Genomic DNA, 27401 nt, shown 5'->3' on the forward strand with positions numbered 1-27401 from the left:
CTCTTTAAATGTGACCGCATTTACAGAGTAAACAGATGTCACTCTGTAGATCTTCACTGGATTGTGCATGTGAGGGCGTAATTTAGAAACGTCCCTTCACATAGGCCAATCCATGTTCAAATGCACTGCACTGCGCATGCCTACAACAGCACATAATGTGCGCAACATAGGAATGCCAACGGGGGGGCGTCAAAAACGCCCCTATTACTAATTACAATCAGTGTAGAACAGTAGGGGGAGGGATGATAAGATCACTTCCTGCTCGTTAGAGGAGTTAAACTTCCACCCTTTCCTTGTCCAAGGCTGAGATGATGGCTGAGGCAGGCAGGCCTGCCTCTTCCGCTCTATCGGTTTTCACCTTTCACTACACGTGGCAGAAGAGATTGGGGAGATAACAGCACATTACCGAATTACCAGCCGAGGTCAGCACAATTTACGGAAAGTATACGAAGAGTTTCTAATCTTTCCATAGGAAAATCCATCCAGAAACAGGTATGAAAGGCTACGGTAAAAAATCCATGCAAGATCAAACTCTCTGTGCAATTAATTAACAAAGTCCTGATAAAGTAGCTGCTGAGTGTGAGTTCGTTATTAATGAGTCACGGTCGAAGCGAATTCAGCATTTGGCCTATTCGAGACCTCTTAGTGTGTAGCAGGTCATTCATTCTACTGAATATGTAGCATTAATGCTTTGATGCAGCATGGACGCAATGAAAGGGAGAAATGAAGAACAGGTGAGAAAGGGAGTAAGAGGCAGGGTGAGGAGAGAGAACGAAAGACGACGTGAGAGAAATAGGATTCAAGAAAGCATAATAGGTTTAGATAGAGACATGGTGAGAGAGTGCATGAACAAGATGGAAATAGTTGACTATTGGCAGGGAAATAGATTTGTTACAGACACCTGTCAGTTTCCAAAACCGCTTTTAAAAATAGTGTTTTTTTTTTTACTTATGGCGTGGCTACGCCTGGACCCTTATATCTGCCTAGAGGGCATGCTATGCTTATAGACATGTGAAGCAAAGTTAGTCATAACACAGTAGGTATTAAAACAGCTTGTTGTTTCATGAGCTGTCCCCTGAAAAAAAGTTTCGTGTTCTTTCAGTTTTAAAGTTTAAAAACATTGAATACAATGGCCATTATTTTTGCATTTTGAACCACTGCACACATGCCTTTTTATGGTTTCCATGAAGAAGCAAGTGAGACTATGATGTGACAGGGCTTTGCATGGAAAATATTATCATTTATGGTGATATTAAAGAATAAGCAGTACTTCTTTTTTGTGCTTAGTCACAAAATGTTAGCACTAATTGGCCTTTTTTTCCACACTTATGATTTTCTTTGTGATGTAACTGACCATTTAACCTTTCACTGAGGCATATGGACAACTAAAAACACTATTTAACTCTCCCTTTGATATACTGGTACTCAACAGTTCCCACAAAAAAATACAGATGGAACGCAGTCGGGTAGCGAAGTGGTACACTGCCTTAGTATAAGGTATTGCACCTGTGAGTTAATAATGCTGAGCAGACCTAGCAGATGATGGCTGCAGTGACAGGAGCCAGGCTATTTAAAAAAGATAGTAACAGGCACACCAACTCTATAGAGGGAAACCCTGTAAATGGTTAAAGAGCAAAACTATTACATTCAGAGAAGGCATGTGTTGGTGTGCGTGCAAACCAGTCTACTGACAGACACTGGACATATTGGGGCTATTTCTGGCACATAACTGGGCATGCAGAGTATATGGTCTGCCACAGCCAACCAGTATGCATGCAGTGTGACCTGAACAGTGATAGGACTGCAACATACATTTGCAGGCTTAAAGTTAAAATCACTAATATTTAAAGAAAAACACTGTGACCAATAATGTGACACCTTTATGGCCATAAATAATTACACATAACTGCCACTTATTAAGTTGGGGAACTTTTTCCATCTTGGAAACATGAACTAAGGACTCTACTAAAGACAATATACCTCATTCTGGTTTAGCATTAATATGTACTGGCCCCTAGTTCATGTGTTGTTGTAGAACCTATTGTGCCTTTTAGCTTTTTCTATGATAACTGTACTGGAAAATGCATGATGCTGCCTTATTTTTTTAAAGAAGAAAAATTACTGAGGGATAACTGCCGTCACACCACTGTGGAGTATGAAGATGAAATTCGGGCCAGGTATTACGCCATACCTTTTTCAAAGATTCACCAGCCGCCACTGCATACCTCCCTTGTGACAAATCTTCGTTTTGTTGGTTTTATTAAAGGGAAAAAGACTAAGAGACACATTTTATGTGTACTGGCAATATAAAGCTCCACATTGTTGTGGAAGTGATCACTAAGGTGAGTGCACTAAATGAAATATGGGTGTGCTATGGCCAAATCAGGAATTATTCCATGAAGGAATGTGCATCTAGTGGCTTTCGCAGTGCACGTCTTAGTGACACTGATGGGTAAATACCCTGTTCACTTATTGTCCACAAAGTTCAGAACAAGACGTAATCAGTGGTCCCCCAATTAAATATTAAATATTTAAGTAGCACATCAAAAGCCTCATACAGAGCAGCCTCACCCTTATGGAGATGTTGTTGTTACTGTATCTATGGAACATTCACTCTTGCAGTTTATTTTGCAATGATTGTTCTTGTGGCACATGAATGATTGTTTTTAAATCCCTTGTAGAGAAGACTGCAAAAGCAACAATGTTTCAGATTCTGAGAACGAATCACCTTCTGCCTCAGCTACCACGTTGTTCCCTATTTCCAAGCTGTTCAGTGAAGTGGACTGTGTATCTTTCTTTTAAACCATGAAAAAAATGCTTGCATCTTCCTCAAAAGTGTTTCTTCATTATTTGCATTTGAAGAGGTAACCCTGGGGGAGGACTACAGTGCTTCCATCACACTATCACAGAAAATAAGACAGAGTTCAAATATTTCGCATTTTTAACTTTGCTTCCACTGAATTAGAAGTCTGTGGTGCTGACAGATTGTGTTGAATTCAACATTGGGGACACAGTTTTTTTCCCTGTTGGATTCTTTTTTCTTTATCCTTATTTCACCGTCAATTATCTAACCCCATTGGCTATGTCGTCTAACTGGATGCGGCCCACCAGACTAATATATGAATGCCTGAATTGATGTTACCCCCCTCCGTGCGCTAGTGCTGTAATCCTTGGATAGTGGCCCTCATTTCTAGTTGGGAGGTTCACCCTGAGAGTTTTTGCTGTCCTCCGATTGACTTCCATGTCCATCTGAGAGACCTGGTTTACTGTTCTATCCCAAAGGGCCCCACATGGAGCAACAGCGGACTAGCAGACATTGGTATCACTGGACAAGCCTTGAAGTGGTTGGAATCTTTCCTTGAGGGACGGTCGCAACAGGTCTGGTTACCGCCTTTTTCATCTCCCCCGCAGCCGGTTACCACGGGAGTTCCGCAGGGGTCCTCTTTGAGCCCCCTGCTGTTTAATATATATGTCACCCCTTTGGTCCATCTGGTGGAGGTACAAGGTGCCAAGATCATTGCATATGCCGACGATACCCAGCTATTGTTCACCTGGGGCAAATCAGATTTTTCCACCGTAAGGGTGCAGGAGTGTCTGACAGCCGTCTTTCAATGGCTATCGGCGGCTCAACTTAAATGTAACGAGGCAAAGACTGAAATCCTCCTCTATGGCAATTTTCCTCCTCGTTTTAGGGAATCACTCTGGCCTTCTGATTTTCCCTTGCCTCTGTGTTCAGGCCTCCCAGTTAAAAATCTAGGGGTTTGGTTTGATGAGCAGCTGTCCTTCTCAACCCAGATTAAAAAACTGTCGGGAAGCTGTTTTGAGATTCTTAAGTCTCTTAAGAAATTTCTTACACTGTTGCCAAGATCAGCAAAGGAAACAGTGTTTCGGGCTTTGATCCTTTCCCGGGTTGACTATGCCAATGGGCTGTATCTGTGCCTCCCTGACTACCTTTTCAAAAAACTGCAGGTGATCCAAAATGCGGCAGCCCGGTTGGTGTTGAACTTACCGGCGAGGACGAGTATGGAGCATCATCTGCGCACGCTACACTGGCTCCCGATGAGAAAGCGTGTTGAGTTTAAGGCCTTGGTCATAGCTCATCGCGCCCTATATGCTGGTGGTCCGTCCTATCTCAGGAAACGCTTTGCTTTCTATGTGCCTACCAGGCATCTGAGATCGTCCTCTCAGCTGCTTGCAAAAATTCCTCGGGTGCGCCTCCAAAGAATGGGGGGCAGATCACTTGCTGTCAGGGCTGCGACGGCCTGGAACTTGCTTCCCGTCTCTCTGCGCGCTATTAAAGAACTCAGCCAGTTTAAGAAACAGCTCAAAACTTTTTTGTTTTAACTTTCCCCTCTCTGGGACCTTACAGGCTCGCGCCGGGACACTCCTAGGAGTAGCTGTGCGCGTTATAAAACCCAATAACATAACATAACATAACATAACAGCGGATAACCTATTTTTACATAATTCACTGTGCGCCAAAAAAAATCAAATAGAAGATCAGCTGCTCCTCTTTTTTTATTAATCTCCCACTAAAATCTGGGTCAATCTCAAATAGTATTAGGATATCAGTTAACTTCACCTGCTGCTTTAAAACCTTAGACAAGAAATTGCTCACATACTGCGAGAATAGAGTGAGCTTTGGAAATGTGCTGGAGAGATGCTTATCGTCTGCCCCCAGCAATCTACACCTTAAACATACCCATGCTTGTTTCGCGATTTCAGGATCTCAGTTAATGCCCTGGCAGGAGGTTCTAGTCAGAACAAGGGGTACACACACTAGGTTTAAGTTTTTGAAAAACTTTTCCTAGTGGTCAGCTCAAGTGTGGGGAGAACAGAAGAGTGAGGAAATTGAGGATAAGATGATCTCCAATTTGACCAGTTATGATAGAAGTAGCACACTGGTATTGGGAAATAATTGAAGCCCAGAATGCTAAAGTCAGACAGCCTATCTAACTTGGATAGAAACGGTGCCACCCCATCTTCTTGAAGACCTTTGGCTAAAATCTTGTATATTACTGTATGAAACAGTAAAACCAGCTTTTCTAAAAGTGTATCCAATTTTTTCACTTTGCATAGATTGTACTGGTCACAAAAAAAACTGTTGGATCCTTACATAGAGCCATAATACCTGCTGGATAACTGCTGGTTTCTTTCTACACTGGATCTTTTTCACACAATATCAATTCAGTTCGGTCCTAAACCTAAAACTGGTTGCGACTTCCAGAGTATAATGGGAGACATGGGATAGCTGGAGGGCAAAGCACTACTAAGGCTTCACCATGGTCTCAAAACACCATTGCGTTTATGCCAAATATAGAATTTGAGGCACTCTGTGAAAGTCTTTTGTACAATTGTAGACAACGGCAGCTCCTCCGTTAAGGCGGAGGAGCATTGCCCCACTAATCTCTCAGCAGTGAAAACATACAAAATAAAATGATAATAAAACAGGTTATTATCATTTTATTTTTTTCTCCCTGAGCCGATTCTAGGGCGGGCGGGGCCATCTTAATGGACTGCAGCTGCAGCGAGGAGGAGTGTTGGGCCCTGCTGTTAGTGAGCATGTTGGTTTGGCCGGCTGGTTTAGGACAGCCAAACCGACATGCCCTCTTATATCTCTCCACCCGAGCTGTGCTGCACAGTCAGGTGGAGAACTGGCACAGGCTCCCAGGCCCTGACCGGGCGTCAAACCATCCTGCTCTAATCAATCTCTGCACTTCTCTCATGCTGGGTATTACCAGTATGAGAGCAGCATCTGTATTGGAGTGGGGGAGTCTAGGAACCTGTGCATGCACTGCCCGGAGTCGAGAGGAGCAGAAGAGCACCAAAGTGGCTTCCGGCAGAAAGTACTATTTTTATTTTTGATGCATTTTTCTCCCCCGTGCTGTTTTCCGTGCTGCCACACCCCATTATATTTTCACTGCAGCCACCACTGATTGTAGAGCCTCCTTGAAGCTCTCTCAGCAGTGAAAACATACAAAATAAAATGATAATAAAAGAGGTTATTATCATTTTATTTTTCTCCCTGAGCCGAGTCTAGGGCGGGGCCATCTTAATGGACTTCAGCTGCTGCGAGGACGAGTGTTGGGCACTGGTGCAAGTGCGCATGTCGGTTTGGCTGGCTGGTTTAGGACAGCCAAACAGACATGCACTCTTAGATCTCTCCACCCTAGCTGCGCTGCACAGTCAGGTGGAGAACAGGCACAGGCTCCCAGGCCCTGACGTAGCGTCAAACCAGCCTGGTCTAATCAATCTCTGTGCTTCTCTCATGCTGGGTATTACCAGTATGAGAGCAGCTTCTGGATTGGAGTAGGAGAGTCTGGGAGCCTTGCATACAATGCTGGGATTCGAGAGGAGCAGAGGGAGCAGAAGAGCACTAAAGTGGCAGCCGGCAGGTAAGTACTATTTTTTTTTCTCTCCCGTGCTGTTTCCCGTGCTGCCACACCACTTTCCTTTCACTGCAGCCACCACTGATTGTAGAGCCTCTTTGGAGATTGAGTATTCTGCTAAAACCAAACCATTCTAATAACTACATTTTGCCTCTAAATCTGCCAATTCCTTATTTTAATTTTGCCACTGTTTGCTGGATCATAGGCTTCTGCAGTGCTCTTGTGTTGATGTAAAGGATAGCATTGCTGTAGTTAATCTCCTTTTTCTGCATGTTCTTTTACCCCTGCTAAACAGGAGTAAAGTGCCTGTGCTCCCCTTTAGACATGGTTACATTGGCTTATCCCTTATTGATATATTGAACTTTCCTGTAGGTCCCTAGTTTAAGTCTAGAAAGTGCCCCAGGGCCTGGATGTTCGGTGCCACCTGTGCCATCCTCATGACTGGCCCGTAAAATATGGCTTCAGGCCCTCCGTGTATAGAATGACTGCAGCAGCCTAAAAACCTGTTGCTAAACCTGTCAAAATAACCCTTTTTGACAATCAGGAAACTCTGCTTTAAAATAATAATAAGATATCCCCTAAGAACACCTTATTGCCCATAAGGTAGGGTGCCTGAGATTAAAAAGTGGAACATGCAAAATTAAAGTTGACAGCGGGACCCCGTGGGAAAAATGACTGATTTCAATGCTGCTTCGTCAGATACAGTTTCAGGTTTGCCCCGCAGGAGGAGTTTGAGCTTCATAAAAGAAGACTAAGGGGTCGATTCCGATTTAGTCTGGAAAGCATTCTGACCTAATCGGTCTCGGAATGGTTTCCGACCGAATCAGATTCGGGGAGTCCGACCGACCGATTACGATGATTCTGGATACCATTCAGTTGGAATCCCATTTACTTCAATGGGAGCCTGTGTTCCGACCGAATACACCTGCTCGCATTGAAGAAAGGGGTGGCTGAGAAAATCGTGCACCCTGTGGCGGGCACCCCATGGTGCCTGCCACACTGTGCATGGTTGCAAAGATGGGACCTTGGGTAACCCCATGGGCCCCACTCGGAAGGCTCCGATGAAGGGGGGCCTGCTACTGGCTCCCAAAGTCAGATTCCGACAGCCGATCGGTGTCGGAACAACAGATTTGGAAAGGCTGGTCGAATCTGACATTGTGATCACTCGTCCGTTGACCTGTACGAGTAGGCTCCGAACGACTCGTTTCCTCCAAATGCCATACGAAAACTCTGAACTCTTTCCAAACATTGCAATCGGTCGTTCAAAAAGCTTTCTGAATCAGTCGGAAAGATGGATTCCAAATCAGATTTGGCAGAACCAAATACAATTTGGAGCCTTTTCGAATGACATTGTAATCGGCCCCTAAGTCGGAAGATTACATTTTTGACTGGGACAAACCCACTTAATATATCCAACCCGCTGTCTATCACTCAGACGCTCTTATTTCCTTGTCTATTGCTTCCATCACTGGCGCTTAGTGCTTTTTGGTGCTATTTTCACTTAAATCCCATCTCCGGCTCCCCTCATTGTGTTTTTGTTGTTTTGATATCTTCCTTAATACTAAAATGCACTCTCTTTGTCTAATTTAGTTTGCAATTGTCATGTTATGGTGTTTTGACTTTATTAGTCTATTAATGTTTGGACCTTGTATAAATACTTTATACATTGCCCTAAGTTAAGGCTGTCTGCTCTGTGCCATAGCCATCAGGGGTTAGAGATCAGGTTAACTTAGTGACATTGGGGTTCATTCAGACAAGTTAGTATTGTTATTCCTAGAGCTAATTGACTGCCTAATAAACCACTTTATCGCAATTGCTTTGTGAAGGGGATGAATGCATTACTTAACTCAGATTGTTGATTCCTGTGCAGAGCACATATGTTACCACCAAACTGGTCTTCCATTCTGCTCCTCTCTAAATTCAGCTGTCTGCCATTTAACGGCTGTTGTCTGCAGAACGCATGTGCATCTTATCGAGGTGTTTTATTGATTCTTATATTCAGTTTGTTTGTATGTTCTCCATCACTGTTCCTAAATATTATATATAATAATTTCAAGAATGCCACACATTGAATCAATTTATGTTTATCCATTGCAACATCTACTTCAATTCATAGCATTTAAATTAAATTCAACCAAATCTGAGATCAGGTCACAATTTTGTCTAGCTATGAGTTCATGCAGTGTCGCAAAATGTTGAAATATTGCACTTTACATGACTGGATATTTACACATTTTTCTTTTGTTCCATTGACCACACAATTCCCAGAAAATTAGGAAGTTTGAAAGAAAATTTGCATCTGTATTAATATTTTTATGAATGGGTGCTGATTTGCTATTTTTGGCAATTCTCAAACATTCCCAGTACTATGCCTGGAAAGCTGAATGATGGTCAGGATTCCAGGCATATTACTGGAAGTCATGTGACCCGTTCACTGTGCTACCATTTCCTCAATGTGAAATTGTACACAAAGTTTAATTCCACATTAGGGAAAGGCAATCTGATGTTCAATTGTGAATATTTTAGGTTGAAGCCTACCAGAAAACACATCTGTCTGGTCGCAAAGACATATTGGACACATGCTGAAAGCTCCTCTGGAAATGCATTCTGCCCATTTCTTACCATTGGCTTTGTGTTTTGTAACTTACATTTGCTTGCTTTCTATTTGCTGGCTTTATTTGTTTTAGGCTGAGCAGCATGCCTTTGTCTCTCCAGCGCAGCATAGCCTTTTTACCACTTCTCTGACTTACTCCCTGTAATCTTCCATGAGTGCTCACTCTTTTATTCTTTTTCATGAGGCAGTTAAGCAGAGATGTTTTCAACTGTCTCCCTTTTATGCTAGTTCACAGCAGTAAACATGCTATATTTCTTTGAAAGGTTTTCCTGCCTTCTATCTTTCTGCTTAACTGATTCTACTTATCTCAGTCACCCATGCCCTAGGTGATGGAAGTGGGTGAGGGGGGCAGACTGAAGCAAAATACCATGCTGAAGTTCATAAGCAAATGAGCAATAAACAGGCTTTTAAATTTTGTTTTTATTTTGTCACATTTGATGTGCATTGAAAGACAGAGGTCACATGTAGGCTTTGTCTTCCCAGGCAGCTTTGGTGCTTACTTTTTTTTCTTTGACTACAACGTGGTAGGATTTATGTGACAATCTTACTGGGTACTGGGGGCTAAAGAAATTGCTATTTTTGTCTAGCACACAACAAAATGAAATGCCAGAAAATGAACTGTAGAAATATTTCAGAATTAGGGAAGCACAAATGAAGCAAATTTGTTGTATTTCGAAGTGTTGTGAATCAAATATTTTAATACATTCATAACAACTCAATACACTTGGTGATGCCAATTTCCACACCTTATTGTTTGTATGCTGTATAGTTTTATCAGTATAATTGTATTTGTTCAGATGTAATTGTAATTCCAATTAAAAATGTGTTGTCTGTTATGGCAGTGTGCTACCACACGATGCATACTCCATTCTTTGCCACTCCACTCCACTCTATGACACCCCACTCTATCCACTCCACCCAAGAACACTTTGCCCCACTCTATGCCACTCTTCGCCGCTCCACTCTGACACTCTACCCCACTCTAGTTAGCTCCACTCTTCAACACTACACTCCATGCCACTCTACGCCACTCCACTCTACTCTTCCCAGTCCACTCTACGGCACTCCATTTTATGACACTGTACTCCATGCCACTCCACTCTATGGCACACTACTCCACTCTGCTCGCTTCTACCCTACAACACTTTACTCCACTCTAGAACACTCTACTCCAGTCTACACTACTCCACTCTAAGCCTCTCCACTCTGACACTATTCAACTCCACTCTATGCGTCTCTACTCTATGCTACTCTATACTACTCCACTCTACTCCAAGCCACTCTGTGCCACCCTACTCTATATTAGTATGGTCTATGGCACGCTACTCCATACTACTCAACTGCACTCTATGCTACTCCACTCTACTCCACTCAACTATATGCCACTCTATGCTACTCTACTCTATGCCACTCCCCTTTAAGCCACTCCACTCTACGGCACTCTACTCTTCTATATGACACTGTATTAAATGACACTTCACGCCACTTTAATCCATGACACTTTACTCCATGCCACTCTACTCTACTCTACTCTACTCTACTCTACTCTACTCTACTCTACTCTACTCTACTCTACTCTAATCTACTCTACTCTACTCTACTCTACTCTACTCTACTCCAATCCACAACACTCTTCTAGAGTCTATTGCATTTCACTCTACAACACTTAACTCTATGACACACAACACCAATCTCCTGTATGCAGTTAACCTTTAGCCATGCTGAACAGCAGCCACGCTGGTGTACAACATTTCTGGAGCCCATTGACCATGCCAATAGCTCTCGCATAGGCGAGACCTGTAGGCTGTTACAACGCTTGTTTATTTTCTTATTTCCTCTGCTGGGGAAGCATTTCTACTGTGGAGAAACTCCTTCACTTTCAGTCTCAAGTATGAAGGCGATCCGTTCAGCTTACCACCTTGGAAAGGGACTTACTCCACTGCTCTACCAAAGTGAAACTTTGACCTGTCGAAAAGAGCCAAAGTGGAGTTTGTGAGTGGCAACCTCACAAATTTGTGGTCATTCCCAAACATTTATGGCAAACCATGCCTTGTCCTACCATGCTGTAGATTTCTTAGCACTTGTGGAGTGAAATCCTTAGTAATAAATCCATTAAGCCTATTGTGAAATCCTGCTTTGATTCCATAACCGGCTTAAATGAAGCAACACAGGTTTACAGCTGAAATAATAGCTTTGTGAGTCAAGCCCAGATATGGACCCTCACTTATCTACATTACTATGGTCTTCACCTTTATCGAGTTTATTTTAATTCTAAGAGCATTTGTACTACTGGTATTTAAACATTAGTAATCCTCATTAAGTTTCTCATAACAGTCTTCATTCATGTTGACCCTTCTTCTTATTTGTGTTACATTAGGAGACAATCTGCAAACCTTCATCTCTGCATGCCATTACCAAGCTGTTGAAAAGAACTTCATTCGAGTACAATGAGCACCAGTGATTTTATTATCCCTACTGCAAAAATTGGAAACTCTGTAATAGCAAAATCAAAGTAAGTGTACGTGAAATTAACAGTCATTGGCATGGCCAGTGGGTCTATGCTACTTCTGGTGAATGTGTTCCTGTAATGGCTATGTACTGTATGATACCTGTGGATGCACAAATGTGACACCCATTCAACATTCAAGTACTTATAGACATGCAGTCAATGCACTTAGAAGTACAAATACTCACAGACTGCTATACTGCAATTTACATTTACATGCAGCCAGAAAACACAAATGAGCTTCCATGCAAACATGGGTGGAGGCTGCAACTTGGTAAGTATGATTCAAAAGTCTCAGACCATGCATATAAAAAACATACAGAGAGAAAGGCACTGGGCTTAGAAATTGGGACTATCTCTAGTAGAATAGTGAATTGTTCTTATAATAGGCCTCACCCATAGTAGGCCTGGGCGGTGAACTTCGCTCCGTTCGTGGAGTTTGCAGAGTTTTCTGCACGGTAAGTTCGCGAGCACGAGCTGCTGCTCGGGTAGAATATCTACCCGAGCGGCAGAAATACCTGCACAAACTGCAGTCCGCACTGCACTCCGCCTCTCGCAGAACTTAGCGGAGTTTTCTTGTAACTTCGCAGAGTTCCGCGTAGCGAAACTCCGCAAACTACACCCAGGCCTGACCCATAGCAAGTGGTGATGGAAGAATATGAGTTGCTGACTCGTGGTGTGTGGTCTGAACCATGTTGCACATGACTGAGTCTATGAATGTGTAGGGTGTTAATGGGTACGTTATAGTTGGCCAGATGGACGAAGTCACCAAGCCGTCACAAACCGGCGTTTTGCCAAATCACGGAGGTCGTAATCACTCAATGGATTTTTGGAATGTACTAAAAATATTTTGCAAGCCATTAATAGATTTTTAAATTGCAAAATGGGTTTAGAAATTCCTAACAACTCGCTGTTTGAAAATGATGTGTTGGGTATTCCTTCCAAACAGTTATTCATTATTGTATGTATCAATGTTTTTCGACTGAAACCCAGTTGCTAAACAAACATTGATATTTTACCGACTCCCAAAATGAGGTAGTAAGCCATTTGCAAGCAAGGGAATGGGTCCATAAGGGAATGTAAAAAAGCAAAACGTTTTGGGGGGGATTTAGCAGTAATCTGGGGGCCACTGTCTACTCTGAAACAAACCTTAAAAGTGTAAAACCTTTTTTTAAACACAGCACGATTCCTTTGGAAAATGGGCTGCCTTTAAAATATATATATAGTTTTTAAAAACACCAGATGTGATGGTTGCAGGCGGATTCAGGCCGCCATCTCTGTGATGACCACCAATTGTAGTGAGTCACAATTTGTGATCTACTTCTTGAATATTGATGAGATAGGTCTGATTGCAAACACATTGCAGGTGCTCATACCAGCTCCCCCTACCGCCTCTGCCTGTTCCACTGATGCTGCCTGAGCCCACCTCCACTGTCAATCTCCCGCTCTGCTCCTGATTGTATGTCAGCTGCTTAGCCCGTCCATTGTGCATTGCCATTTCTTTTATCAAAGGTCTGTTTTATTCCTGGATTTGCAGTGCTTAATTTGTAAAATATTAAGTGCCAGGGCTCTGACCAGAAGGCCACTGCAGCTTGCACCACCCATCGCCCTTGTCATTGCTGCCAAAACAACTACTAACCATCTCTCTTGCATGTGAATGCAACAGTTCAGATTATTCCAGGTCCCTAAAGCTAAAGGAATGGCTGGGAAGGCAGGAATTAATATTTTTTTATGTACATTATTTTCCTAAACAACTGTTATACTACTCCTCTCTAAATTGCATGAGCAGTGCCACCTTGTGGCAGACTGCCCTTCTTGTGGTGTTGAAAATTAGGTGCTGGTGCAGCACTGGAAAACAATTAAGTGTCGGTGCTCAGCACCAGAAAGCACTGGCTCAAATTAAGCACTGTGTATTAGCCCACTTATTAGCCCATTTTCCTACATGTAAGCTCAACTTTCATATCCTGTATTAGCCTGTTGAGTGTCTAATGTAATCTTTCATTTCCTTTATTCCTGTATAAACGTGTGTGCTGGTTAGCATTTAATTTCCTGTATTAGCCTCCCGTACTACATGTTCTTGATGTTTTTTGCTCCTGTTTGCCAATCCTGCCTTCAGCCACCCAGCGCCCCTCCCTCCCCCAGGACCTATTTAATGGAGGCTACAGTGCTGCTGCACTGCCGGTGCACCAAAGGCAAACCCATCAGCACATGTCCGCACTTGGACCGTGTCCAGTGCCAGGAACTATGGCCCTCCTGCCATCAATCGTTATACCACCGCCGAGCTCCTGGCCCCAAGAAGGCGCAACAAAAAATGGTGGCATCTCCTCTCCACGATCCACAGAAGGATCCTTCGCTTGCCACAGCTGCTGCTTCACCTGCAACACTGAAACACTCACATCTCCCACACAGTCGACTTCCGACTCCCCGTAACAGCATCAGTGCATACTGCTCAATGCTCGATTCATCTGAAAACATGCCACAGAAATCTGGGAGACCATTACCACCCTCACCCTGATGTGTTATTCATAACGTATCCTGGCTCACTCCATCTTCAAACCCCGACATCATGACACAATGCCCCACAGCTACAAGATGATACACAGAGACCGCACCAACAAGCACGGAGGTGGCATCACCATCATCCACAAGGATACTCTCCAATGCACCACCACTGAAGACAATACTACAACAGTCATGGAACACCTAAAATTTTCAAATCCTAACCGACGCAAAGACAATCATCAGAAGAACCCTCTCATTCAAACCCGTGATACCCATTCCCTGGCTTCTGCAATGCCTTTTCTGATTTCCTCTCCGCCCTAGCAATTGACTCCAAGCAGTACATCTTCCGCGGAGACCTCAACTTCAACCTTGTCAACGACACCAGCTGCACCAACCTTCTGGAAAGCTTGAGCAACATGGGCCTTGCGCAGCTGGTCACCAGCCCCACACACAACAAAGGACTCACACTGGACTCCATCTTCACAGCCAGTGACAGAATCAAGTTCAGCCATGTCATCGTGCTAACCTGGACCGACCCCAGCATCATCCACGTCACCATTGCAGGCTCACTGGGACCCACCACCAAGCCCCTCAATCCCCCTGCATCGCAGATGGAACAAAATCACTGAGACCCAATGGACAATCACCCTAAACACTACCAGGCCCAATCCCACCGGCAACCTTGATATGACCATCCAGAATTTCTCCAACTGGATCTCCAGCTGCGCCGACATATTCGCCCCCTTGAAAGTGGCCAGCATCGGCAGACCCAGTAAACAAGCCAGCTGGTTCACCCCGAACTATGGTCCATCAAATGCGAATGCAAGAGACTGGAGAGACGATGGCGCTCCAGCAGGATTTCACAGACCCTACCACCTTCAATTCAGCCCTCAGCAAATACCACCATCGCCTCAAAGAAGTCAAGAAGGACACCAGAATAAACCGCATTGAGGCAAGGTCCAAACCCACGAAGGAACTCTTCAGCATCGTCGGAGTTCCCCTGCCTTCTGCCACTGAGAATATGATCAGCCCTTCCCAGGCTCTCTGTGACAGCCTGGCGGACTACTTCTACAACAAGATATCTGATATCTACAGCAACTTCGACCCAAAACCCACTGACATTGGCCACCTCCTTACATCCACAGTTGCCACACACCGCCACCTGCTCTCCACCTGGAAATCGTTCACCACTCCGAGCACCACAGCCATCATGACCTCGATTCACTCTGGAGCACCGATGGATCCCTGCCCCCACCACATCTCCGTCCTGGGATGGAAGGAAATTATCAGTGCACTCACCAACATTCTCAACTCTTCCATCACCACGACAAAGGAACCGGAATCATGAAAAAATGCAGAGGTTATACCACTTCTGAAGAAGCCCTCCTCCGAACACAGAGTACTCAAGATTTACCACCTCATCTCACTGCTGTCCTTCCCTGCTAAGGTCCTGGAGAAAGCCCTTAATCGCCAGCTCACCGAACACGTGAAAGAAATCAACCCACTATATGCCTCCCAGTCCGGCTTTTGCTCCAACCACAGCACCGAGACAGCCTTGATCGCTGCAACTGATGACATTAGTACCCTGCTCAACCAATGTGAGACTGCAGCCTTGATCCTTCCTTGACCTCTCAGTGGCTTTCGGCACCAAATGCCACCACACCCTCATCCCAAGACTCCACAGCATTGGCATCCGGAGAAACGCCCTCAAGTAGATCACTTCCCTCCTCATAGGATGCACTCCGAGAATCCACCTACTGCCCTTCACCTCTGAGCCCCAAAACATCATCTGTAGTGCCCTCCAAGACTCCTCCCTCAACCCCACCCTCGTCAACGTCTACATGACTCCGCTTGGCGACATTTTCTGATGGATACATCTGCCAGTGGATTCCTCACCTTGTGAATATCCCCTGTGCCAGCAACATTCGGAAACTTTTGTAGCAGTCCACGCCGATGCGGTCGAAGACGACGTCACAGAGAAACGGCTCCGCTCGCGACTCCGCTGACGTCACCGGCTCCATAAGAAGACCCCATCGGCGTGATGACGTCAGTTCCCTTTTTTCCGCGCCGACGACGCCAATGGATTTCGGGAATCGTTACTGGTAGCTGTTCTGGTTACTTTGTATGTTTTCTGGATTTCTCTGTCTATCTTCTAAAAATGTCGACAAGGAAGTCTGGGTTTAAGCCTTGCCGAGAATGTGGCAAGCACATGTCCATCACCGACCCGCACGACGATTGCGTTTGGTGTTTGTCCTCGGACCATGATGTGGGAGGTTGTTCGAGTTGCAGGAAAATGAGCTCGAAGGCTCTTAAGGAGAGAGAAGCAAAGCTCTTTATCGCCCGGATGAGAAAAGAGGAAGAAGAAGATCCAGGTCGAGGTCGAGGTCGAGGTCGGCTTCCAAGTCGACTTCGGGACATGCTTCAAAGAGCAAGAAGCATAAGAAAAAGAGGAGGCATTCGTCGCATCATAAGGCTTCGACGTCAAAGTCGAAATCGCCGGCTCGACGTCGGAGAGAGTCAGTGTCTCCCTCTCTTGTCCCGACTTCGCCTCCGGTTCCATCTTCTCCGGTGCCTTCGCCGGCTCCGGCTGAATCCCCGGTGCCGGTGTCATCTCCAGCGCCGGTTCCATCTCCAGATCCTGCAAGTCCTCCGGCTCCGTCTCCGACTCCGGCCCAGGATGAGGATCGTCAGGCTCCGGGTGAGTCTGTGACGCCGCTTGCTCCACCGTCGGCGCCGATAGGCCCGAGTCCGGTGCTACCTGACCAGTATCCTGTTTTCCCTACTCCAGGTCAGGACCCCTCGCATTATCTCAATGCAATGTATGGGGTGTTCTCACGGGCCATGTATACCTCTGGTGCACCTATGGGTCCGATAGCTTTCAATCTGGGAGTGCCGCAGGTTTACCCTCAAGCACCGTTTATGCCGTTCTTCCCAGCGACGCCGTCTTGGCAGCTGCCGGCGCCGAGAGCATCGACGCCGCTTCCCTCTTCGCCGGCGCCGACACGACTTCGTTCGACGCCGGCTGCTCCAGCTGATCCGCGTTCGACGCCACTGCCGGCGCCGTCGGATTCGATCACGGCGCCGCCGACGCCGCAGGTGCGGATCCGTTCGAGAAGGGAGGCGCAGAGAGTGCTAGAGGAGAGACGCTTTCTGATGGAAGAGGCTGAAGAGGGGGAATTGGTCGAATCCGATGAGGTGTTCGACGAATTGAAGGAGGCAAGTGGTCTGGATTTGTCTCCGGAGTGGGAGATCACTCCACCATCAGACGAACCCTCTAAAGACGCAGCACCCTATCATGCAGTGATTAGAAAGGCTGCGGAGTTGTTGGACCTTCAATTGCCATCCACCGAATTCAAGTCCAATATTTTAACTGAGGTGTTGCATTCTCCAACTGCGGTCTCAGAGCCTCTGTTGCCTTTCAACGAAGCAATTTTGGAACCTGTGCTGGATGTATGGCGCAAGCCTTTCTCAGCTCCTGCAGTCTCAAAGGTAGTCGCAAGAAGGTATAGGGTGGCTCCAGGGGATCCTGAATTTTTATCTTCACACCCTTCACCTGAAAGCCTAGTAGTTCAGGCGGCTTGTTCTGGACAGTCGAAAGGGGCATTTCCTCAAGTCTCAGGGGACAGGGAGGCAAAAAAGGTGGACCAATCGGCCAAGAAGGTCTTTTCATCAGCCAGTATGGCATTAAAATCTTCAAATGCGACTTGTCTGTTGGGGCGCTATATCCATGCGATTATGGACTCGGCTAAAAAGTTGGCGCCAAAACTGTCAGAGGAGGATAGAGGAGGCTTCAATGAAGTTCTATCGGATGCCCAGGCGGCTGCTCGCCAGGTTATTCAGAGTGGCCTGGATACAGCAGACTCAGTTGCCAGGATCATGGGGTCTTCAGTTGCCACCAGGAGGGGTGCATGGCTTAAGTCCTCCGAATTCTCTTCTGATGTCCAGTCAACTTTATTGGACTTACCTTTTGATGGGTCTGGTCTGTTCGGGAAGAAGGCTGACGCTGCTCTCGAGCGCTTCAAAGAGAGTAAGGCTACAGCTAGGTCGTTGGGCCTTCAATCCCAGCCGAGAGGTACTTTCAAGAGGTACAGAGGATTTGGAAGGGCGAGTTTTCGTTCCTACAGACCAACCCAGCAGCAGCAGCAGCAGCAGCAGCAGCAGCAGAAGCAAGGCTCTCTGTCCAAGGGATATAGAGGAAGGCTTAGAGGTCGCTCACGTGGCCGTCAACTCTCCTCCTCCTCTTCCTCTTCCTCAGCCCCTCCCACCACCGCAAAACAGCCCTAGATTCGACATTCCGGATCATGCTGGTCCTGTGGGGGGCCGGCTTACCCATTTTCTACAAGATTGGGAATCTGTAACTACAGATCTCTGGGTTCTGAATCTTGTAGAAAATGGGTACGCCCTTCCCTTTCGGGAATTCCCTCCAAATTACCCTCCTTGCCAAGGGGCTTGCTCGGAGGACCACCGTCTTCTCCTGCAGGAGGAAGTCCTGAAGTTGTTTCAGAAAGGTGCGATAGAGGTGGTTCCGGAGTAGGAGAGGGGTCAGGGATGCTACTCCCGGTATTTTCTGATTCCCAAGAAAGACGGCAGATTGCGTCCGATACTGGACCTCAGAATCCTGAACTTTTACCTGAAACAGGAAAAGTTCAAGATGCTCACCCTTGCGCAGGTTCTTCAGGCGCTGAATCAGGAGGACTGGATGGTGTCGCTCGACTTGCAGGATGCGTATTTTCACATCCCCATTCTGAAGTCGCACAGGAAGTATCTCCGGTTTACGGTAGGGTCGCAACATTATCAGTTTGCGGTCCTCCCGTTTGGTCTTACTTCGGCACCTCGAGTCTTCACAAAGGTGATGGCGGTGGTGGCAGCCCATCTCAGAAGGTCGGGGATTTCAGTTTTCCCTTATTTAGACGACTGGCTGATCAAGGCGGAGTCGTCGGAGAAGGTGCTGTTCCATCTGCGGGATACAACTCGGCTGTTGTACAGATTGGGTTTTTCGATCAATGTGCCCAAATCTCACCTGGTGCCCTCTCAGCGCAACCTGTTCATAGGTGCGGTACTGGACACTACTGTGTGTCGAGCATTCCCTCCTCCTCAAAGGATTCTCGACATTCAGGAAATGATTCCTTTATTTTACAGCGGAGCGGTCGTTCCAGTTCTGAAGGTCCTTCGCCTGCTCAGTCTGTTCGCTTCCTGCATCATGTTGGTCAACCAAGCACGCTGGCACATGAGGGCGCTCCAGTGGTGCCTCCGCAAGCAGTGGTATCAGCACAGGGGAGATCTCAGGGAGTCTGTGAGGATCTCCAGAGAAGCTGCAGCGGATCTGTCTTGGTGGAGCGTGGAGGGCAATCTGTCCCAAGGAAAGCCCTTTCATCTACCTCCATCGGTGGCCACAGTGATAACGGATGCATCCACTTTAGGGTGGGGTGCTCATCTGGGGGATCTGGAGATCAAAGGTCTTTGGTCTCCGGAGGAAAGGTTGCTGCATATCAACCTTCTGGAATTACGGGCGATACGTTTGGCACTCAATGCCTTCCTCCCTTCCCTTCGCGGTCAGTCTATTCAAGTCCTGACGGACAACACTACCGCGATGTGGTATATAAACAAACAGGGAGGAGTGGGGTCTCTTTGTCTCTGCAGAGAGGCCCTGCGTTTATGGTCCTGGGCTCAGGACCATCGGATTTGTCTGATGGCAAATCATCTGGCCGGGGTTCTGAACGTGCGTGCGGACAATCTCAGTCGGCAGTTCTCCGCCGACCACGAGTGGAGGCTTCATCCGGAGGTGGTTCGTCACGTCTTTCGGACGTGGGGGACTCCTCGGGTGGACCTATTTGCCACTCACGAGAATGCTCACTGCCCGTCATTCTGCAGTCTCCAGTATCCGATGCAGGGTGCTTTGGGGGACACGTTTCAGCTGAGTTGGGGCTCACGACTCCTTTACGCGTTTCCTCCCATACCCTTGATTCCTCGGGTCCTGAGGAAGGTTCGCCAAGACCGGGCCCAAGTCATATTGATCGCCCCGGATTGGCCAAGAAGGGTGTGGTATACAGATCTTCTCCACCTCTCCTCGTGCCCTCCGCTCCGTCTCCCTTTGAGGGCAGACCTCCTCTCGCAGTCGGAGGGGCAGGTTCTACACCCCCACCTCCAGAGCTTGCACCTTCATGCCTGGAGATTGAACGGGGCAACCTGAATTCTTTTTCTCTCCCGCCTGATGTGGTGGACGTTATTTTATCGGCCAGGCGACACTCCACCAAATCCATATACTCCTATAGATGGTCTAAATTAGTTCACTGGTGTGGAGAGAGGTCAATTGATCCCTTGAAGGCTCGTTTGTCTAACATTCTGCAGTTTGCCCTTTCTCTTGCTCAGCAAGGCTTTGCTGTGGCTACAGTTAAAGGATATTTATCGGCTTTGTCGGCTTTTCTATGCCTGCCGGATCAGCCGTCCTTATTTAAATCACCTATTGTGCTTAGGTTTCTCAAGGGCCTCACAAATAAATTTCCTCCTACTCCCTTTATTGTACCTCAATGGGACTTAAACCTTGTACTGACTTATCTTATGGGTTCTCCCTTCGAGCCCTTACATAAGTGTCCCTTGAGACTGTTATCGTTTAAAACGGTTTTCCTCATTGCAATCACCTCGGCAAGGAGGGTAAGTGAGCTTCAAGCTCTTAGTTCAAAGCCCCCATTCTTGACTGTGCATGCTGAACGAATGGTGCTCCGGACCAGGGCTGCGTTTTTGCCTAAAGTGGTAACTCCCTTCCATCTGGGGCAATCCATTACCCTTCCTTCTTTTTATCCTCCCCCTCATCCTTCCAAGGAGGAGGAGAGGCTTCACCGTTTGGACCCTAAGAGGGCGGTGAGCTTTTACCTGGACAGGACAAAAGACTACAGGATTGATGACCAGCTCTTTGTGGGCTTTGCTGGCTGCAGAAAGGGTCGTGCGGTGCACAAGCGCACCCTTTCCAGATGGATTGTACTATGCATCAGGATCTGCTACTCCCTAGCTGGTAAGGAGCCTCCGGAGGGTTTGAGGGCTCATTCTACCAGGGCAAAGTCTTCTACGTCTGCTTTATCTAGGGGTGTTCCTGTGGAGGACATTTGTAGGGCGGCAACTTGGGCCTCCCTTCACACCTTTGCGAAACATTATTGCTTAGATGCTGAGGTGAGGAGGGACGGGCATTTTGCTCGTTCTGTTCTTCAGGATTTTCTGGTGTAGAAGGTTGGACACCCTCCTCCGGGAGTGGGGACTGCTGTGGAATCTATTCACAAGGTGAGGAATCCACTGGCAGATGTATCCATCAGAAGAACAAGTTACTTACCTTCGGTAACGCTTTTTCTGGTGGATACAGTGTCTGCCTGTGGATTCCTCACTGACCCACCCGCCTCCCCGTTGTCCATCCTTCTATACCAGTAATTCTATGGCTGTAATTCTATTGATGGTTTCAAATGTGTTTCTTACTGTCAAGGGCATTATGTTATTTCTAGTGCTTTGATGTTTATTCTCCACACTGTGTGTGTTGATATGCATATTGTGTACTGTGTATACTGTTTATGTACATATTGCTGTCAGTCCGTCCGTGTGCCTCGAAGGCACGGAAAAAAGGGGCGGAACTGACGTCATCACGCCGATGGGGTCTTCTTATGGAGCCGGTGATGTCAGCGGAGTCGCGAGCGGAGCCGTGTCTCTGTGACGTCGTCTTCGACCGCATCGGCGTGGACTGCTACAAAAGTTTCCGAATGTTGCTGGCGCAGGGGATATTCACAAGGTGAGGAATCCACAGGCAGATACTGTATCCACCAGAAAAAGCTTTACCGAAGGTAAGTAACTTGTTCGTCCGCACTCAAAATCATCTCCTACACCAACGACACCTAACTCATCCTCTCTCTCTCTCTCTCACGGAAGACCCTACAAACAACAGTTCCAACTTCCAGAACACCATGACCAACGTCACCAACTGGACGAGTTCCAATTGCCTGAACATGGACAAAACAGAAGTACTTATCTTCGGGAGGAACACCTCACTGCGGGACGACACATGGTGACCCACCGATCTCGATTCCTCTCCAAACCCCAATCACCACACCCGTAACCTCTGCATCACCCCGGACAGCAAACCCGCTACGATGGGCCATGCCTGCTCCCACACCCTCTGCACGCTCTGAAAGATTTTCAGATAGCTCCCCATCAACACCAGGAAAACAGCTCTTAAGCCCTCGTTACCAGCACACTTGACTGCAGAAATGCACTCTATCATGGAACCATCACCCAACTTCTCAAGCGACTCCAGACTATACAGAACACCGTAGCCAGACTCATCCTCAACCTCCCCAAATGGACCAGCATTACCTGCTATTTTTTTATGTGTGAGTGATGATGCAGGTTGTAGGTGAGTTGCAAGTGGATGAGGGTGAATAAGTAAATGAGATCAGATAACACTGAGTATCATGACTAGATGTACTGATATATGTAGGTGACATTGGTACAGCTGTGTGGTGAGTGGAAACATGCTGGGGCAGTGGTGCATGTCAGTATCAATTTTTGTGGTTGTGAACGAGGGATGATTTAAGTGACTGTGACAAGTACTAGTGGGTAGTTAGTATCTATGGGTGATTGGTTTGGGAAAGTCTGGTGTTGGTTGAATGCACATATTCTGGGTATTTCTAATGAACACGATTTGTTATTCTCTGTGCCAAAGTAAATTCTCAACTAAGTATATCATCTGAAACACTGTCACCGCCAATGAATGTGGCTTTTTTTTTTGGAAGAGTGGTTATGTTTTCATGGTGAAGCTGACTGGATCATACCTCTGTGTACTTGCTTTATTTTGTGAATACATTAACATACGTTTGACTTAACAATTTTATTAATAAATAAATGTGAAAGGTTGCAATATATTTTTGAACATTTATTGTTATGTTGGCATGTATTTGCTAGTGCACATGCTTAAAAGGTATGTGAGAGCCAGAGTTCATGCATTTGCACAGGCTTTGCAGTAGCTTGAGAAATTAAAGGAGTTGTGTACACCTCATATGAAGTTTCATGAAGCAAACAAGACCATGTTCTTACTTCAGTATTGATTTGTTCAGTGCTTAACTGCAGTGGTAACTCATCAACAAGGGAGTTAGTTGTGTTAACCTTTGGGAAGCCTTAGGTATGAGTAGTACGACATTAAAGTCCTGGGTCATTGCTTCATTGTTACAAGGCTGAAAGGGCACGTACACAGGGCCATCTTAACAGCATTATAGGCCCCCGGGCAAAGCAGTGCATTGGGCCCTGCCTACACAACCACTCACAGGAATAAAAATGTTTAACGGAAAGTTATTGTTAAATTCAGGTCCGCATGATGCCCCTGTGCTCGTGCAGCCCCTGGGTAACTGCCCAGCGTGCCCATGCATTAAGACGGCACTGCACGTTCCTCCCTGTAGATCAGCACAGTGCAAGATTAAAAATATATGTGATGTTTCACATTGCTGTAGCTGGCTCGGATTTATTTCCAGCTTGTCACATTGTCGCTGTAAAGCAATACAGATGCGACACAAGAATATGATGCATATCAACATTAAAAAGTATTGGTAAAGCCAATAGATCTATCTAGCCTTGGCAACTCTGCACTTTTTTAGCATTTCTCTTTCTGCAAACATTTGAACAAGCATTAAAAGTAATAAAAAGTAAAATGTGGGTATTTAAATATACTGTTCATATATTTGCATAAATAATATGTAAAAAATGACCCATTGAAAAAGCCCCATTAACCCATGCTGTATACTCTGCTGGGTAATATAAATGTAGATATTTGCATTTTTTATTTAGAATTTTCCAGAAAAATACGAGGATGGCTAGATAGCTAAAGATGCAGTAGGGGTGATACTAGAGGACCACACAAAAAAGCAATAAACAAAAAAACCTCAATACAAATCATAAAATAAGGAGGAATAAATCTATGTACAACAGTTTAATGGTAGTATTAAATACACCCCAAAGGAAATGCTTGCAGTGGGAATGTAATCTGCTTAATTTTATTTCAAAATTCAGGTAAGGAATGCATCATTCTGTGTCCACTGACTATCATTTATTTGTTGCACTTTATTTTCCATAGGTTATATCCTGAATCTCTGAACAAGAAAGATGGATTTAATCATTCAATCGTGTGGACTTCCACAGTCTCATAGCAGATAGAAAATATATTGAAAACCTTAATGATATAGTGATACAATTAGTGTTCTTAATATTGAACCACTTCACTTCATCATTCCTCAATTTTTAGTAACAGAAACATTTCTAAGTTTTCAAAATAGTTACAAGTAACTGCACACTGTGTGAGGGACTAGAGCTTGCCCATTTTCATTATTCCTGAACATTGGGAGCCTCAGCTCCAGCTCTGAATTACTGCTTCGAATAGCCAGCTTAATACTGCTCAATGCTGAAGGAATCGTAAAACCATACAAGCATGACTACACATTTTCTATCAGCTGTTCAACCTTGAAACCGATCAGGGGCAATACAGATGTTAAAAGTCAAGTGACTGAGCATAACGGTGTTGTTAAAATTTAATTCAATGATTCACAAATTCCCAGTTGACAGAATGATAATTCCATATTTTGATCTAAAAAGAAAATGAATATGGACTCAAGTTAGCACCTTAATGGCCTACTCCCTGCATTTCTCTTTCAGGGGATACTCCTCAATAGTCATAAACACTGAATAGTCTCATCCACTTGCGGCGTTCCTGGAGCATACAATATATATATATATATATATATATATATATATATATATATATATATATATATATATATATATATATATATATATATATATACATGTGCTTTCTCAGATGTTTATTTCAAGGTGCAAGTCTCGCCACAACGCGTTTCAGCCCACCACAGGCCTTGATCACATGACAACAGGTACACGTTACCACCATACTTTTAAAGTGACAAGTGCTCAAAATAGGAATCCCATGTGCAGACAAAGCCATAGACATAGAAGAAACATTTCATTCATAATGTCGTTTTTCAGAACACAGCATCTCGTTTATCCAACATTCAGGATCATTGCATTTACTTTGTCTGTTACTTATAGAATGACAATGTATATTAGAGGTCTGGTAAATAACAATTAAAATATAAATATTGTTTAAAAGTTAAAGGTTAAAAAGCAATTTTGAAAGAACAACTTTTCATGTTGAGAACCTAAACCACGTTATTTGCAATGTGATAAATGACGTTCCCAGACACTACTGTATTGATATACAGGTAGTTATGTCATTCATTTATGTGGATAACAGTACTAAAGTGTAATTGTGTGTTCTGAGTTGTTAAGTACTTCTCTATGGCCAATAAAGTACTTGTGCTTATGTGTAAGTGCAATAAATAAAAGTGCAAATGAAGTGCTGATAGAATTTTCTCAGTTTGAAATGCATAATGCAAATTAACAGCTTGACAGCCCCAAAGGAAATCAGTGACTTTTCGACACGCACCCGAAATAGTTTATATACAGTATAACAGGATTTAGTGCCCTAAATCACTGTGATGTACGTAATCACTATAATCCCGGTTGAAATACCAGAGTACGCCAAGTGTAGCTGGTCTGACATGAGTTGGGAGTTAGAAAGATGTAAAAAGTGTACTATAAATATATATTGATTCAATAAATACATAAGTAGATAAATAAACGGGTGAATAAATACATAAATAAATAAGTACGCACATATCTGAATTCGTATTCCACCATATCATAAATAAGTAGATAAACATATGTTAAAAATTATAAAAAATTGTTATCACAGTAAATACCCATATAAATATATAAATATGAGTATAAAATTCATAAAGTGCGTACATATAATCTATTCATAAATACTCTAAAAAGTGAGATATTGGATCGTCAGTTATAAAAAAAATATATATATAGAGAGGAGAGCACAGAATGGATAGATATACACTATCTGTAAATAATGCTAACACCTAAACTCAATGTATAATTAAGTGCATCTAATAAAGACAAGTATGGAGATCCTCCGTAATATTGTGCCCGCCGGGATGCTTAGAGTCTAGTTCTAGTATGTACTTTGTTTCCAGTTTCCTTAATTTAGATTCGCGATCACCCCCTCTTCTGCTGGCTGGTACAGAGTCAATTACATAGTACCGTAGATGTTGTGTATTGGCACCATGCTTGTCCTTAAAATGACGGGCCACAGGATAGGTATTGTCCTGGTTTTTAATGGCCCTCATATGCTGAAGTATCCTTTTATGAACTGATATTTTCGTACTACCAACATACCGGAGCCCGCACAGGCAGGACAGGTTGTACACAGCGTATTCTGTTTTGCAGGTGAGGAGTTTAGAGATTGTATGTGTTCTAGAACTAAAAGGTGTTGTGTAAGTTAAGGTATTAACCCCTAGTTGACAGGCTTTACAGATCTTGCATTTATAGAACCCTTATTGTGATTGTAATGAAGAGGTTCCTTCTATCACTTCAGAACTAGTCTTGACCAATTCATCCCGCATAGAGGGTCCCCTACTATACGTTATAGATGGCTTCAAAGGAAGAGTTGGTCCAATAACTGTGTCACTTATTAAGAGTGGCCAGTTCTGGTTAATGATATACTGGATTTGTTTGTGCTGTCTGTTGTATCCTGTGATTATCCTGAAACCTCTATCTGATACTTCATCTTCAATAGTGTTCGATTGTACCCCAGGGTTATACTTGCTGTTAAGTAGTTGTGCACATGGATGTTTCATGGATTTCATGATAGCATTGTTAATAATCTTGTGTGAATAACCCCTGTCCAAAAACCTTTCCTTGCACTCAATCTGAGCAGTCAATAAATCACTGTCCTCACTGTGTATACGTCGCAGCCGCAACATTTCTCCGTATGGGATACTGTTAATAAGGTGACGTGGGTGGGAACTGCTAGCATGTAAAGTTGAGTTCCCAGCCTTCTCCTTCCTATACAATTTAGTTTTGATTTGGTTATTGTCTACATAGACCAAAGTATCCAGGAAGCTAACCTCAGTGGGACTGATGGTGGCTGTGAACTGGAGATTAAGATCATTTTGATTGATAGCTTTGATAAAATCATTAGCCTCAACATGGGTACCCTTCCAAATAACAAACAAGTCATCTATGTACCTCATCCATAGTTTGACATTTCTAGTGGTATAGAGTGTGTGTTGTTTTTTGAGGACCAGCTCCTCCCACCACCCCATTAACCAACAGGCGTAGCTGGAGTAAAATCTTGCCCCATGGCAACCCCTCTTGCCTGATGATATAGTATGTTGTTAAACATAAAAATATTGTTTGATAGACAAAACATGACCATTTCGGCTAACATTTCATTGTGGGTGGCCAAATTTGTAGTTTTGTTCTCCAAATAATAGATTAG

The 27401-nt window shown here is 44.7% G+C and overlaps 1 protein-coding gene across 1 annotated transcript in view; it reads left to right on the top strand.

Annotated features, from left to right (window-relative positions):
- Positions 1–27401, top strand: part of ZBBX (zinc finger B-box domain containing) — a 546096-nt gene that overhangs the window by 30532 nt on the left and 488163 nt on the right. Inside the window, exon 2 of the mRNA XM_085635186.1 lies at positions 11381–11515. Within this exon, the coding sequence (XP_085491312.1) occupies positions 11451–11515 (65 nt within the window). The 5' untranslated portion in view covers positions 11381–11450. The remainder of the gene's footprint in view (positions 1–11380; positions 11516–27401) is intronic.

Source organism: Triturus cristatus, chromosome 11 (assembly GCF_964204655.1).
Source record: "Triturus cristatus chromosome 11, aTriCri1.1, whole genome shotgun sequence".
Classification (NCBI taxonomy): Eukaryota; Metazoa; Chordata; class Amphibia; order Caudata; family Salamandridae; genus Triturus; species Triturus cristatus.